Raw genomic sequence first — 14119 nt, 5'->3', positions numbered from 1 at the left:
ATTTAGAGAAAAAGCTGATTTTCCTAAAATAGAACCTGAAAATTCAGTCAACTTATAAGTAAAGACTACTTATAACTGTAAGAAAGTGGTGCTATTTTATTCAGCAGACTCCTGTCTAAGCACATTGGAGGGAGAGAATCAAGATTGCGTGCAGTCATGTAAATTTGGCATTTGCTTGATTTTTGTATTCCAAGTAATATAATTTTAATAGGGTTTTTTTGGTTTGTAACAGTAGAACATAATAGAAAAATACAGAAAATTTGATTATGCAACATCTATCATAGACTTGATGGGCTTTACTTTCAACAGAGTTCTCTGTGTGCCTAGTCTATGATTTTTGTGGAACCAGAAAACAAGCAGTGCTATTCACCAGTGGCCTTTATACTAGCTTATGTGAACAGACTTGCAAATCTATTTTTTTTTTTTTTTAATACAGCACAAATTGTTGCATGGAACGTATTACTTCAGCTTTTCACTGAGGAGTTTTTAGATTCAGTATGAAATTCTTGCATCTCTAAGTGGTGGCCCCTTACTTCCTCCTTCTGGCTACTGAAAGTTAAAATGACAAAGTGCTTTTAACAAAAATCATTGCAATTAATCGTGAGATTAAAAAAAAGTGGCAATTGATTAATTTTAATTGTGCAGTTAAACAATAATAGAATCTCAATTTATTATAAATATTTTTGGATTTTTTTCTGTACTTGCAAATAAACTAATTTCAAATTACAACTCAGTGCCATAAGAACAGAGCAGAACTCTGCTAATCTCTGCCTACTGATTAAGTACAGTATGCAAAAAGGATCAAAACTAGGGTTACTATATTTCCAGTCCAAAAAAAGGGCCTCTCTTTTTTCCCTGCTGGAGGGGCAGTCAGCTCATCCTACCCTGCTGCAGCCCCCAAACCTAGATAGCTTGACAGCCCTAGTTAAAATGTTTTTAACATGTAGACACACGTCTCAAGTAATGGGATGGAAGGGGGAACTCTTGGGATAGGGACAAAAACAGTATGAAAACTGTCCATTGGCTGAAGCAAAGCAGAAATGGACAGTAAGTCTATAAACCAAATCTTCAGCTTTCAAAGAAATGTAGCTTAACTGGAATCAGTCCTGGTCAAATACTGGTTCAGGTTTCATCTTGATGGTAAGGTAAAGGTAAGCTGGACTTTATGAGGTCATGATTATTTGTAATGTGTAAGTAGTAAAGGTCTGTGTTTAATTTACATAATGAATTTCTGACTTTTTCTTGCTCTTCCTTTCCTTACTATGAATCTCGTTCTCACTGCCATATGACACAAACTTTACTATATTCTTCTTCTTTCTTTCTGATACTGTTCAATTTAGATTCATTATGTTGGACTTAGAATTTGAACCCACTATAGCCTTGTGCTTACTAGACACCACTGTGTGCAGTGAAAAGCACCTGTAGGATTCCATAGTACAACTGACCTTGTCTTCACTTTAATGCTAGCGGAGTTCGAGAGGAGTTCATTTAACCCAACTCAAGTGAAAACAATAGTACTGCAAAATAATTTAAAAAGCAAGGGGTAGTCAAGTCCTCGCTGCACTACTGGCTTGATTATCAGTGGCAATTCTATCCCAGGTGAGTTAAATAGCTTGAGTTTAAAGATATCAAGTAACTCCACAGTTTCATAGTAGGTAGGGTGGGAAGGGACCTGAGCAGATCATTAAGTCTGACCCCCTGCCATGGGCAGGAAAGAAAGCAGGAAAGAAAGCTGGGGTCAAACAACCCCGGCTAGGTGAGTATATAGCCTCCTTCTGAAGACCCCCAGGGTAGGAGTGAGCACCACTTTCCTCGGAAGCTGGTTCCAGATCCTAGCTGCCCTGACTGTGAAGTAGTGCCTCCTGATATCTAGCCTGAATCTACTCTCCGTCAACTCATGGCCGTTATTCCTTGTTACTCTCGGTAGTACTTGAGGGAACAGGGACTCTCCCATAGCCTGCTGGTCCCCCTTGGCCAGTTTGGAGACAGCCACCAGATCCCCTCCCAGCCTTCTCTTGTGGAGGCTGAATAGGCTCAGGTCCTGTAGCCTCTGCTCCTAGGGTCTGCCTTGCTGCCCCCTGATCATGCAAGTGGCCCTCCTCTGGACCCTCTCGATGCTGTCCACGTCCCTTCCTGAAGTGCGGCACCCAGGACTGGACGCACTACTCCAATTGTGGCCTGACCAATGTCGCATAGAGGGGGAGGATCACCTCCTTAGACCTGCTCGTGATGCATCTGTGAATGCATGGCAAGGTGCAGTTAGGCTAGTTATTCTTCTGCATGCATGAAACTAAGGATAACACTTGAATTATATGTTTAGCTGACACTGCAGTGAAGATATACTCTTAGTTTTCTCTAAATGTGTGACATGACAAACAAGATATGTATAAATATGCACACAAGTTTGTACCAAGTACGTTTTTTGCCCTTGCATAAGAACGTCTCTTCTAATAATTGATTTGTATTCACCTACGAATGCATTCTTGGGTTTTCACTTTGCTTTTGTTCCTCACGTCAAATCCGAATCAATTTGCACAACATTTGTTTATAAAACGATAAAAGTAGGCAGCCAACAAAGTGTATAAAATAGTTAATTAATTTGAGCTAAATAGTAACTTTTTACTTCTGAACCTGTTTAAAAAAAAATGAAAGTATGTGAAAACAAACTATAAATCTACTAATCCTTAAACATGCAGGTGACCTCCCATTAGCTTACCCTTGCCAGAGAAGCTCATCATTAGCAAGATCCTGCCAGACACAAGAAGCCAGGCAGAGGTCAGTTGCATTCAGGTATGACAAAATGGTAAAACTAAGCTCAGGGGGCAACATTTCCAGGTTAATGAATCCTTCTTGTTCTTTGGATTTTCTTGTTTTCAACAGATGGTAGATATCAATGCCTCCTTGGGCTTGTTTGCGATGACTTGCATTGGAAATACTGTTTGTAGTGATTCGTCTACCATGCTCTCTGGAGAGATAGCTTTGTCCGCTGTATCCTTGATGTTGCAGCTGCTGGTTCCTAGCAACTCTCCACAGCCCCTGACCCATCTGCGAGCCTGCTGGTTGTAAAAACCAAATAAAGTTATTTTAAAACAGAAAAAAAAAAGAGTTAGATCTGTGCACTCATGAGTAGAGACAAGGTCAGGTTTGCACTGAGAAATAAGTGTAGAACTGAGTTTCAAACAGGAAGTGAAATCTTATCAGTAATTACAGCACAAATCTAATCTCTGGTCCACAATAAAACAACTGAACAAATATTTGAGAACAAAAGTGCCAGAAACTAGCGTAGCAGTATTTGACTGAATGAATTTTCATAGCTTGATTATAAAAACAGTACTGAGCCAAATGCCTACTAAATCAAATATCCCCTTGCAAGTCAAGGGGCTACAGTAAGTTAAATATGTTTTCAAGTTTAGCTGAAAAATTTACTCGCTTGACCTGCATAAACAATGCAATGTGAAATGCAACTAAACAAGACAGTTTTCCTTGGTGTGTGATAGTATGTAGTAAGATAAAGCAGGGGTGGACAATTATTTGGGCCTGCGGGCCACAGAGGGAGTTTTGCTGAGCTGTTGTGGGCTGGGTCAGCACTCCTCCAGTGCAACAGCTCATCAAAACTCCCTATGTGGGATGGGGCTCCAGGTGGGTGGAGATCAGGACAGACAGGTGAGGCTGGGGTCACAGGGTGGGGTCAGAGAGCAGTGACAGAACATGGCCAGGGTCTGCTGCTTACACATCCCCATGGTGGGTGCCAATTCTGCAGGCAGGGGCATGCAGGGAGTAGGGACATGCAGGGAGTAGATTGTGACTCCACCCTAGGTCCCAGCCCCACACTGTTACCACCTGAAGATCCTGGCCCCGGCCCTAGATGCAGCTCCCGGCCTGCTCGCAGCCCCATCACATACACCTGGCCAAGTGCCCTGCCTGCATGAGTCTCATTCCCAGCAGCAGGTGCAGGGCAGACAGGCCAGGGTGCCAGGGCAGCAGGGCCAGGTCTCGTGGATGCTGACACTGGAAGGAGTGACGCTGCTGGGAAATGGAGTTTAGCCACTGTGCCACCCCAGCACTGCTGCATGCCCCGGGGTGGCGAGATGGGTTGCATGTGCTACAGCCTGGACTGCCCCCCATGCCTGAGCTAGGTAGGACTGAGAGACCTGCTGTGGGCCAGCAAAATCCCTCAGCAGGCTGGATCCAACCCATGGGCCATATTTTGCCCACCTCTGGGCTAAAGGCAGGTATTATAGAATTAAGACAAATCCTAATAAATTTGGAATTGAAACTAAATTTGGAAGTGTTGCACTTACTTGTTAAGATAAAGATCATGGACCGATTCATTGCTTTAGATATTCAGAATGTGTGAGAGGGTTAACTGACACCTGAGATTTCAGTGTCACAGCTGAATCCCAGAACTGGGACTTTTATAGAAATACCAAATGTCGATTAAAAAGAAGCGTTAGCAAAGCAGTCTTTTAATAGTTCTATCACATTACAGATGAACGCCACCACTCCAGCTCCATATAAAGGAAACATTAGAACACAAAAATCAGGGCTACAGTAGTACTTCTCACTATAGCTTGGTGAGTCTGCATCTACATTAGCACATTCAGTTCTGGCATACTGCTTAAAATATATAGAAACAGAGCAAATTTATCAACAAAAAAAAAATATTGGACAGTAACCATGAAGAATCTCTTCTTTAATGAAAACAATTTAAAATAGCAAGGAGTGAGTTGAGAACAGGTTAAGATACTATAAATATATTAAAATTATGCATAGTCTGAATTATAAAGTTATTTATGATTGACGGTTATTTATGATTACTCTTGCAATTAGGTGTTGTGGAATAATATTTAAAAAGGAGAAACTTAACATAAATTTTGAGACCTCTCTCATGATATGTAATAGTTTAAGATGATGGAAGTCCCACTGCTTAGGAAACTTATAAACCACACTATGAGAAAACATCTGTTTTCTTTTTGCTGCTATTCCCCAACTAAGAGAATGTTTGGCTTTCTAAAGCCTGCACTATAGTGTCTTATGGCAAGGATTTTTTTAAAGGGTGCCTTCAGTATTTGAATATTTTTATGCTACTGCTATGTACCAATATTAAAGATCCTATTGATCACACCATAAGAACTCTATTTAATAAAAGTCCTCTGGAACTTGTTTTTTATTATAACTGTGCGAGTAACCGTGCTAATTCTTGCCAGTTACTTACACTGCATGCTATAAACACAACCTGAAATCTAACTCTACAACATGGTTAAGTAAACACATACTCAAATATTTCAGTAATAATTATATTTACTAAAAGGGACAAAAAAGTACTTTAGGTAACACATATTCCCAGTTTGTGATACAAGTTCATTGTCCAAGAGCTACTGAATTTCACAGTAAGGAGTTTCTTATTCTGGAACTCCTACTATGACAGCAGAGTAGCATAAAATAATTGATAAGCATTCATTCCAGAGCTCTACAGTTTCCTGAAGCTGGTTCACAAAATGCGATATAAACCAGACACGTTTAGGCAGTTGAAGACTGGTCTGATAGGCTCTCACAGGCATGTTAAAACTATTTCTAGTCTGGTAGCACACAGAATCAGAATTAAGGCCCTGTTGCATTAAGTTGACACATGATGAGAAGGCTCCAAAGAGTTTCAAATGTAACAAGTAAAAGAAAAGCAGGGAAGAAAGATGAGGTCAAAGGCCATGAAATTATAGCTTTAAAAATATAAGTGCATAAAAGTGTGCAGATTTTCTTTGTACTTCTGCCATGTTGTATTTCTTTAATTCTTGAACAATTTCTATTTTTTACACTTCTAACTATAGTTTCATGCCTATAAAAAGCCTCCCATCTTATTTTTGGAAGTCTCCAAAAAGGGGGTGCAGGGCGGGGAGAGATCTTACCTTGGAGTAAGGGTAAGTACACAAGGCTGGGGTCTCCAGGGATGGGGGCCTGATCAAGTATATAGTGCTATGGTCATGCTGAAAGGCCCAATCTACCATGCAGTTCTGCGGCCACACTGCAAGGCCCAATCTGATGTGCCAGCTTCAGGGCTGCCTGTTTGGTACAAACCTGTGCACTGGCTCTGGAGCCATGTGCTAGATTTGGGGCCATGTGCTGGGTTAGATCTGGTGCTACTACTGCAGACCTCCATGCACCATTTTGAACTGGTATGCAGTTGGGGAAGAGGGCCATGGGTCTAGAAATTAGGTGGTGGTGAAAGCGAAAGAGGGAGTAGTGGCAGTGTTATTTGCTGTGGCTCCCAGATCCACGGCAGTTAATGTTTTCAATCCGAGCCTTCCACTTCACCCCCACTCCAGATTTCCATATCTGTGGGGAACCTTTTTCCTCATACATAATTTTTTCCAGCTGGCTTTCGGGAAAAGGTGAGGTTATAGGCAAGAAAAACTAAGAGGTGAGTGGTGATGGGGGGGGGGGAATCTGTTGTCTTTTTTTCTCAAGTATCTCTCTAATATACAAATCTTTGGGGAGAGTATGAGCTTTTAGAAAGTTCTGAAATCCTGGGGAAGACAGGAAAAATAAGGAAAGTATAGATGGGAAGAAGCATAGTTATGGAAAACTTGTAGTGGGGAATGAACAGAGCGGACTGGTGCAGTAGAGCAACTACTATTAAATATCCTCCATGAACGGTAACTGAAGAACAATAAGATTAAAATATCTAACCTGCAAGTTATCTATAATGGTAGTTTTCTTCCTGAGATTTTTTTTTTTAAAATTATTGTTAGTTGGCTGTGGCTGGGGTTGTGATGAAACTCAGGGCTTTGTATCTGTGGGGTTATGGCTGAAGCAGCTGAAGAACACCTACCACCATCTGGTGCCTTGTGCCATCATCTAATTTTAATTTTGAAGAAAAAGACCAAATCTGAAGTCTGCAAGACTAGCTAGCAGATTTAATTCTAATACTTGTGGTAAGATCTTGTCACAGTGTAAGGAGATGCACGAAGAAGTGACTACCTATCATGACATCTCAAAACATGTCACAATGCAAGCATCATATATATTCCTCAGACTGTAGAAAGTTATTTGCCAATAGCTGTAAAACTGAAACTGAGCCAATAGCAGGCAGTAGGCCTGTGTGAATAGGGAAATACCCGATTTGGATTCAGCTGATTCGGAGGACAGTGATTCAATTTGGAGATTTGGATCATTGTCCTGAATCGATTTGGCTGAACAGCTTCAGAAGATCTGACGCCAATTCAGAGAGATTTGGTGATTCGGATTGGCCAGGAAGAGCAATGGGAGAAGCCCCCATGGCTGCCTTGCCCAGCCCCATTCCTTGCCTAGCCCCACACTCACCCTCACCAGCTGCAGCAGTGGTGCTTATGTCAGAGCCCTACACATGCAGTGTGGATTCCCCCTCTCCCGGCACCCATACAGCAGCTGTCGCATTGTGTGGGTGCAGCGTGGCTTGGCAGGGTGCTGCATGCTGCCTGGGAACTGGGGCTGAGCAGTGCCAGGTTCTGGCTGACATATGGAGCCACCATAGCTCCCAGACAGTGCGTGGAGCCCTGCCAAGCTTTGCTGCACCTGTGCCATGGGGCAGGCACCACATGGGTGCCAGGTGGGGAGGGGGGGCAATCCCCACTGCCCTGTGCTGTGCCTGGGGGCTCTGCCATGAGCCCTCAGAGGCCCCAGTTGCTGCTGCCAGAACCAGTGAGTTGGGGGCTTTTTTTTTTTCTTTTTAAAGTGCCGAGAGGCTGGCCTGGGTGGGGGATGGGCCCAGGCAGGGCAGCCATGGGGGCTTCTCCCATGGCTCTTCTGGCTGTGCATGCCTCTGCCCCGGAGGAGGAGCTGCGGGGGCTTTGTCCTGCTGCCGCTTGCCCAGCTGGTACGGAGGTAGAGGGGCACAATGCAGGTGTGGCTCACTCCAGGCAGCAGCCGGGCATAGCCCCCACTCCAGAGCTGCTATATCCACAAAAACACTGAGAGAAGGGGCTCTGCCCTGTCACTGCTTGACAGCTGTCACGGAAAGCAGGTGTGGCAACTGCTGCTAGCCCACTTCCACCTGGAGCAAGCCACACCCACATCCTGCCCCAATCCCTCTCACCCCCACCCCAACAGACTTACCAGCTGAAGGCATCTGTGTCAGCTATCTGTTTAGTCTATGACTGAATCTCTGAAGTGGCCGAATCTTTCCTGAAGCAATTCAGATGGTTCAACCCGATTCAGAGCTTTTTATTGGGCTCCTGATTCAATTCAGTGATACAGTCCCCAGATTGGGTCGAATTTCCCCCAAACTGAATCAGCTACCGAAGCTCCACACAGCCCTAGCAGGCAGGTATTTACTTAAAAGATTTGCTGATGTGGATGGGTGTCCTGAGCACATCTGGCATTGTTTTAAACTTGCTAGCTTTCTAAATATCAGAAGAGTACAACAAGCCTTATTTTTAAAGGAATCAAAACACCTTGTAGTATATTCTGATTTATTTTATCATGAAATTAACACTTGTATAATATAACTAATTTTATATCTCCAATAAATCTGCATGCACTTAACAAAGTCTTTAGCATCCAAAGGACATGGTTTAAAGGCTCCTATATTTAGAGCAGTGAAAAATACTTTGGCTTTGGTTCTGCAGATTCCCCTGAATGGACTCTTAGGCCAATTAGGCATCTATATATGCCAATTAAGGCCTTTATCATGGTGCTTCAAATCAAAGATCCCAGAAGAAAGATCTATGAACTTCAGGAGAACAGAGATGAAACTTTAATAATAGATACTTAGAATTATTGTTTTTACATGGTGGTATAGGTCATTTAAGCCCCTGGAGTTTCTACTGATTCAGCTGGGGCTACGAATGCTCAAATCTCCAAAAACTGGTGTCCACATAATGGATGGATAATACAGATAAAAAGCACTGCCTATAAGATGGCCTGCTCACTAAGACCTGCAAGCTGAAGCAACTCAGAAAATGAACCTTAAATTTAGAAACAAACAAAAACTTCCAAAAAGTAAAAGCTTGTTTGCATAGGTAGACAAATGGATTGGACTCAATTGCTTTGGAAAGATAATATTAATATTTCTCTAATGTTCTGGGGCCATTTACCATGGAGAGCTATTATTTTATCTAATGGCTACAGGTTATAGATTAACTGGCATAATTTCAGTCTGTTTATAAAAAGAGTGGGGTGGGGATGGAGAACTAAAACAAATATAATTTGGACTGACAGTTGAATGATGCAGCAGCCAAAGTAGGCTTTTATGTAAACAACCTTAACGAAGCCTTTTCTAATTGGATTGCAAACCTTTCCCAATAGAATTAACATACTTTTGTAGTAGATTCTGAAGACACAGGTCCCAGGAGAAGCAATATTTGTTGATTAACTGCCCTGATACTTCGTTGAGGGAGAAAAAGAGTAAAAATATATACATTTTTGCCACTCCAAAAATTCATAGTCTAGCCAATATACATGTAGTTTAGGCCTTTGAAAAAGTTGCAAATTGTATGAGCTTGAGACTTAAGTTTAACAGTTAAAATACCCAGACAGCAAATATGCTATGATCCAAGGCTACAGGGGCTTTCCTTTCATTGGTTTCTCCCAGTGGCTATGAAATTAGATGAAGCCAGATAACACAACTGGGAGCCTCTCATTCTTGCATTCTCATTCTCCACTGGCACCCAAGCAATGGAAGAAGAAATCATCAGGTACAAATGCTGGGTGAATGGGAAAGGAAAGGAATAGATTGGGACAAGAAGATGGAATTTGAGATTTACTACACCAGGAGAATCTGGAAAACTTTCTTTAATGTTTTAATACCTTGGAAAAGGGTTTGAGATAAAAATATTGGAATCTTGCCAAACATAGTTAAATATTGTTTGAAGAACAAACTGGAAAAGTCAGATGAGCAGTTCTCTTGTGGAAGGAAAAACCTGACATTCACTTTAATTTTTTCTTCATCCTGAACTACCTAAATTTATTCCAAAATCCTATAACTAATTCTTAGTTTGACATTATATTCCAACTTAGAAAGCATATACTTTCTTAAGCTATGCAGACACGCCGCTCATACCAGGAGGTGTTGAATTGGAAGACGGATTCATGAAAAACTAAATTTTGCGTATTCCTTGTGTTCTTGCTAGATTAACATCTATTAGTCTGGAAACAATAGTGGTAGGTCCCTTAAGAACCATCTTTTAAGTCTAAGCTACTTGTGCGTTTGCTTACGGATAAACCAAAGCAGGATCCTGAAATACCAGTCAGTGCATACAACATATACAACTGAGAATCATTTAGGAAAGGAACTATCGAAGCATACAACGTAGAGAATACCAACCAGCATTTAGTATTCTGATTCACTCGAGAACAAAATAAAATGTCCTTCACCACATTTTAAAATGTGTATTTGAGCTTTTAAAGTATTATCAATGTACAGCCAGTTCCATTAATTAAACCTCTCTCCCCACTTGTTAACACTTTCTTTTATAGAAAGAAATTATCACTATACTATAAAGCTGTCTCCCAGCAAAAAAAGGCCTATCTTGGAAAGATCAGGAACAGTAAGTACAGACTGCTGCTCTAACAAGGTTGGAGGGGAAGGGGGAGGGGGAGGGGGGCGAGTCTAATCAAGAATTTCTGGAGCAGTCCCATCAGTTCATAGGTCACTCAAGGACACAATAAGAAACTGCTATTTCTGCAGTGAACAAATACCACTGATCTGAGAACACAGCTTCACATTTTCCAAACAGAACTAATTTTTAGATTTAAACACAAATCAATGTTTTTAGTCAAATGCATTAAATACCTAACCTTCCTTTATTTCTTTTTCTTAAAATGATTAATGATAAAGAACACCTTTCTTACCTCGATAAATGTAATTTGTTGCCTCTCAAAAAAAGAACAGAATGGATATTTCTCAATCAATAATATTCAAAGTTTTCCTTACTTTTATCTACCACTTTCTCAATTCTACAACACATTTTATTATACAATTATCTATTTAATGTACTGAGTCCTAACAGACTGGAAAACTGATTACACCAGCACATGGTCAGCTTATCCCATAACAACATATTAGACACCTATTTTAAACAATTACTTAATCTGTCATGACATGCCATAAATAGCACATATAATCAAGTGTACATATACATGGAAACCAACAAAAAATTACTATTTATCTGAATAAGTCGCATCTAGCTTTTAAAAGAGGTGATTAGGAGGTTTGAGCTACTTCAGTAGTTCCTAGATCAATTAAACAGGGCATAGCTTTGGGTTTTTCCTTATAGTTGTGTATGTAGTATAGAGATAACAGCAGCCAAGAGGAGTAGTGTCCAACTTAATGCCAGCTTGCCTTTAAAAAGAGCCAGCCAATGGTTTGCCAGGAATGGGTATTATCCAGCCACTTCTTCAGAATTCAATTTTTATTTAAAAAATAGCTAGGCCTTATTCTTATAAATAGAATCTCACGATTGTGAGATAGATAAATGGCCATATTCATTTAGATTTATAGTGCGTGAGTGTTTGTGAATAAACCAGAAAAAGAGGTAACAATTCCCTTAGGCCTATGCCCTGGTCCTAGAGCACAGACTAGGCATGTGTTACAGAGTTCTTTTGGGACTAAAGGTATCCTATGGAGCCTCTGAACCATAACCACAGATACTCTGATATGGTGAAAAATTATTGGAAGTTCTGACCAGGAGCGATAGCCCTATTTGATGCCTTTACACTTCAAAGGCTTTAAAGTGAGACCTGTGGTTCTTCCTGGGAGCTGCTCTTCTCCCTTCTGCCTAAAAGCGCAGTGAAACGCTCAGTTTGTGACCTAAAGGAGAGGGAAAACCTTGTCCTAACACATGTTAAACTACTTTCTTACATTTCAGTGTTGCAGTGGACATCATTGCTGCTGTTTTTATTATAGAAGTCATTAGATGGTTAAATCAAGATCAGGGTCCTTGCAAATGAGTTGCCTATCTGCTGGCTTTTGCAGGTGGGTTTTGCTCCCAGAGGAGCTCCTCAGCCACTCCTCCCAAATAAAACAACTTTTAAACAAAACAGAAAAAGCTCACAGCCTGCCTCTTTCCTCCTTGCAAACTGCTCCCTCACAATTTGCTCTCTATCTGAGAAACTTGCTAACACAAGCTGTCATTTTTCAGCATCACAAGATTTCAATTTGAAATGGTTGATGTCAGAATATTATATGAGGTATATGTAGGAGAAAGAAGAGCATCATTATCAGGAAGTTTCTCTAAAAACTGTGTCTGCTTGAGGGCGTAAAGTTGTGTGTTTAAAAAAACAACAACAACAACAACAACAACAACAAAAAAACCACTAGCCCATGATCCTCTGCAAAACAGATTATCTGTCTAATCTTTAAGTAACCCTTCTATATATACACACAACAAATCTACACAAACTTCAGTGCAGCTGTTACTTCCATATTTCAACTACAGCAGCTACACATAAATTTCTAACTGCAAAGAGCCAATGTAATCGTTAACAATAATTACTAATGGAAGATGAACAATTTTTTTAGTTCTCTTAATCTTCTTTAAACTAGTCTGAACATAATCACTTCCAGTTAATTCCATATTAGAAAACAGGGCATGGTTTATATACATCCTGGGAGAAAAATGCAAGTAATCTGTCATAATATCCAAGAAACTTGGCTCTTTGTAACATCATCCATGCAAGGTATTTCTGTGGAAAGACATCCAAAGTAGATTTTTTTTAAAGTAAAGAACCTTGAATGGATTTAATTTAAATGTAATATACAGAAATGATTAAACAAACTACAATAGATTTTTTATTATTAAATACCACTTTAACTGATGTCACAGACTATCATATTATTTAAAACAGCCCAGGACCAATTACGGTAAAGCCACAAGAGTAAAACTTCCGAGCCTTGCTAATCTGCCATTTATTAGACTGGGTGCCTTCTTTCTTCTTCCCTACCCCTTTCCTCCCTGCCTCCTAAGTAATTATTTTCAGGTTTGCAGTAAGCCAGGATGAACATGTTCATTATTGGAACATAATGAACAAAGTAATTTTGAGTACAAGAACCTCTGATTAGTGAATGACTACTAACAGTCACTACAGCTGTATTATGACAATTTAAAAGAGGACAATTTTTCATATCAAAATAAGCAATGGCAGTGTATTTCTCCAAGCTTCAATTATGTATTTTCCCCTACCATTTAGGTTCCTTGATCAAAGCAGGTGCACAAGTACTGTGGGAGGTGTAGGGACTCTCCTCCCCACTACAGAGCAGAGCTAGACCACCAATGGGGACTTAACCATATACCTTTTAATACTGGGAACATAACAGGCATAAAAATCAGAGAGTATAGTGGACACTACAATACCCCAAGGGGGTAGGATTCAACAAAGGTTAGACACTTACAATCACTGACAAAAAACAGGGTTAACAAAATATAAAACACAAACAGCACAACGAACAGTATGGGTTGGTGAAATATAAAAAGGCACAAAATGCAAAATGTCATACGACAAGGAAATATAGGGCCTTGGTACGTGGAGAGGGAGAAAACACAATGGCTCCTGTCCACTGCAGGAAGATTTGCTTCTTGTTAGCTCGCTCACCCCAAGTCACCTCAGCTAGGACTTGAACCCAGGTTTCCTATGTGGTAGGTAGGAACACTGTCACACAGCCACCACTAGTAGCACTACTCCAGCCTGCTAGGGGTCTTGAACTTCCCTAAGCCCGAGCCTCACATCAAGCTGCCTGGCCTCTGATTGGAGGAGTCAGAAGCAGAGCTGGGAACCTCTCAGGTCACTGCTCAGATCGTTGCTGGAGCAGAGGGGAGCCTCTCCTGCTGACTGCAGCCTCTCCCAGAGGATCCTGGAGCCCAGTGGGGAGCCTCTCCTACTGGCCACACACACACCACGCTGCTGAGGGTCCCACTGCTGCCTGCAGGTCCTGCTCTTTCAGGCTCTTCCAGGGCAGTGCTCCTACCCCACTCGCTCAGCTCTTGCCAGCTCTGTGAAGCTCCTTCCTTGTTGGTCTCACTGGTCTCTCCTGAGTCAGCCCATGCTGCCCCTTTTGGCCCCTTGGGTCACCTGGAGGGGGATAATCAGGGGACTGGGGGGTAGGGAGGGCTGAGTCTCTGGGGCCTGATTGGTGCGGAAAGGGAATCCC

The 14119-nt window shown here is 41.4% G+C and overlaps 1 protein-coding gene across 3 annotated transcripts in view; it reads right to left on the bottom strand.

The window, feature by feature from the left end:
* FBXO8 (F-box protein 8) overlaps window positions 1-14119 on the bottom strand; it is a 48086-nt gene that overhangs the window by 32902 nt on the left and 1065 nt on the right. For 2 of the 3 annotated variants that reach the window (XR_016440735.1, XM_090036171.1), the window contains exon 2: window positions 2717-3056. Coding sequence is in view for 2 of the 3 variants with exons in the window: in XM_090036171.1 (XP_089892297.1) it covers window positions 2717-3045 (329 nt within the window). In the remaining variant the exon portion in view is untranslated. The remainder of the gene's footprint in view (window positions 1-2716; window positions 3057-14119) is intronic. The other variant, XM_090036169.1, reaches the window with a different exon arrangement.

This window comes from Crocodylus siamensis, chromosome 2, assembly GCF_052110815.1.
Source record: "Crocodylus siamensis isolate JL-2025a chromosome 2, ASM5211081v1, whole genome shotgun sequence".
NCBI classification, from domain to species: Eukaryota; Metazoa; Chordata; order Crocodylia; family Crocodylidae; genus Crocodylus; species Crocodylus siamensis.
Note: the sequence above shows the minus strand (reverse complement) of the source record. Positions and strands in the feature narration are given on the sequence as shown.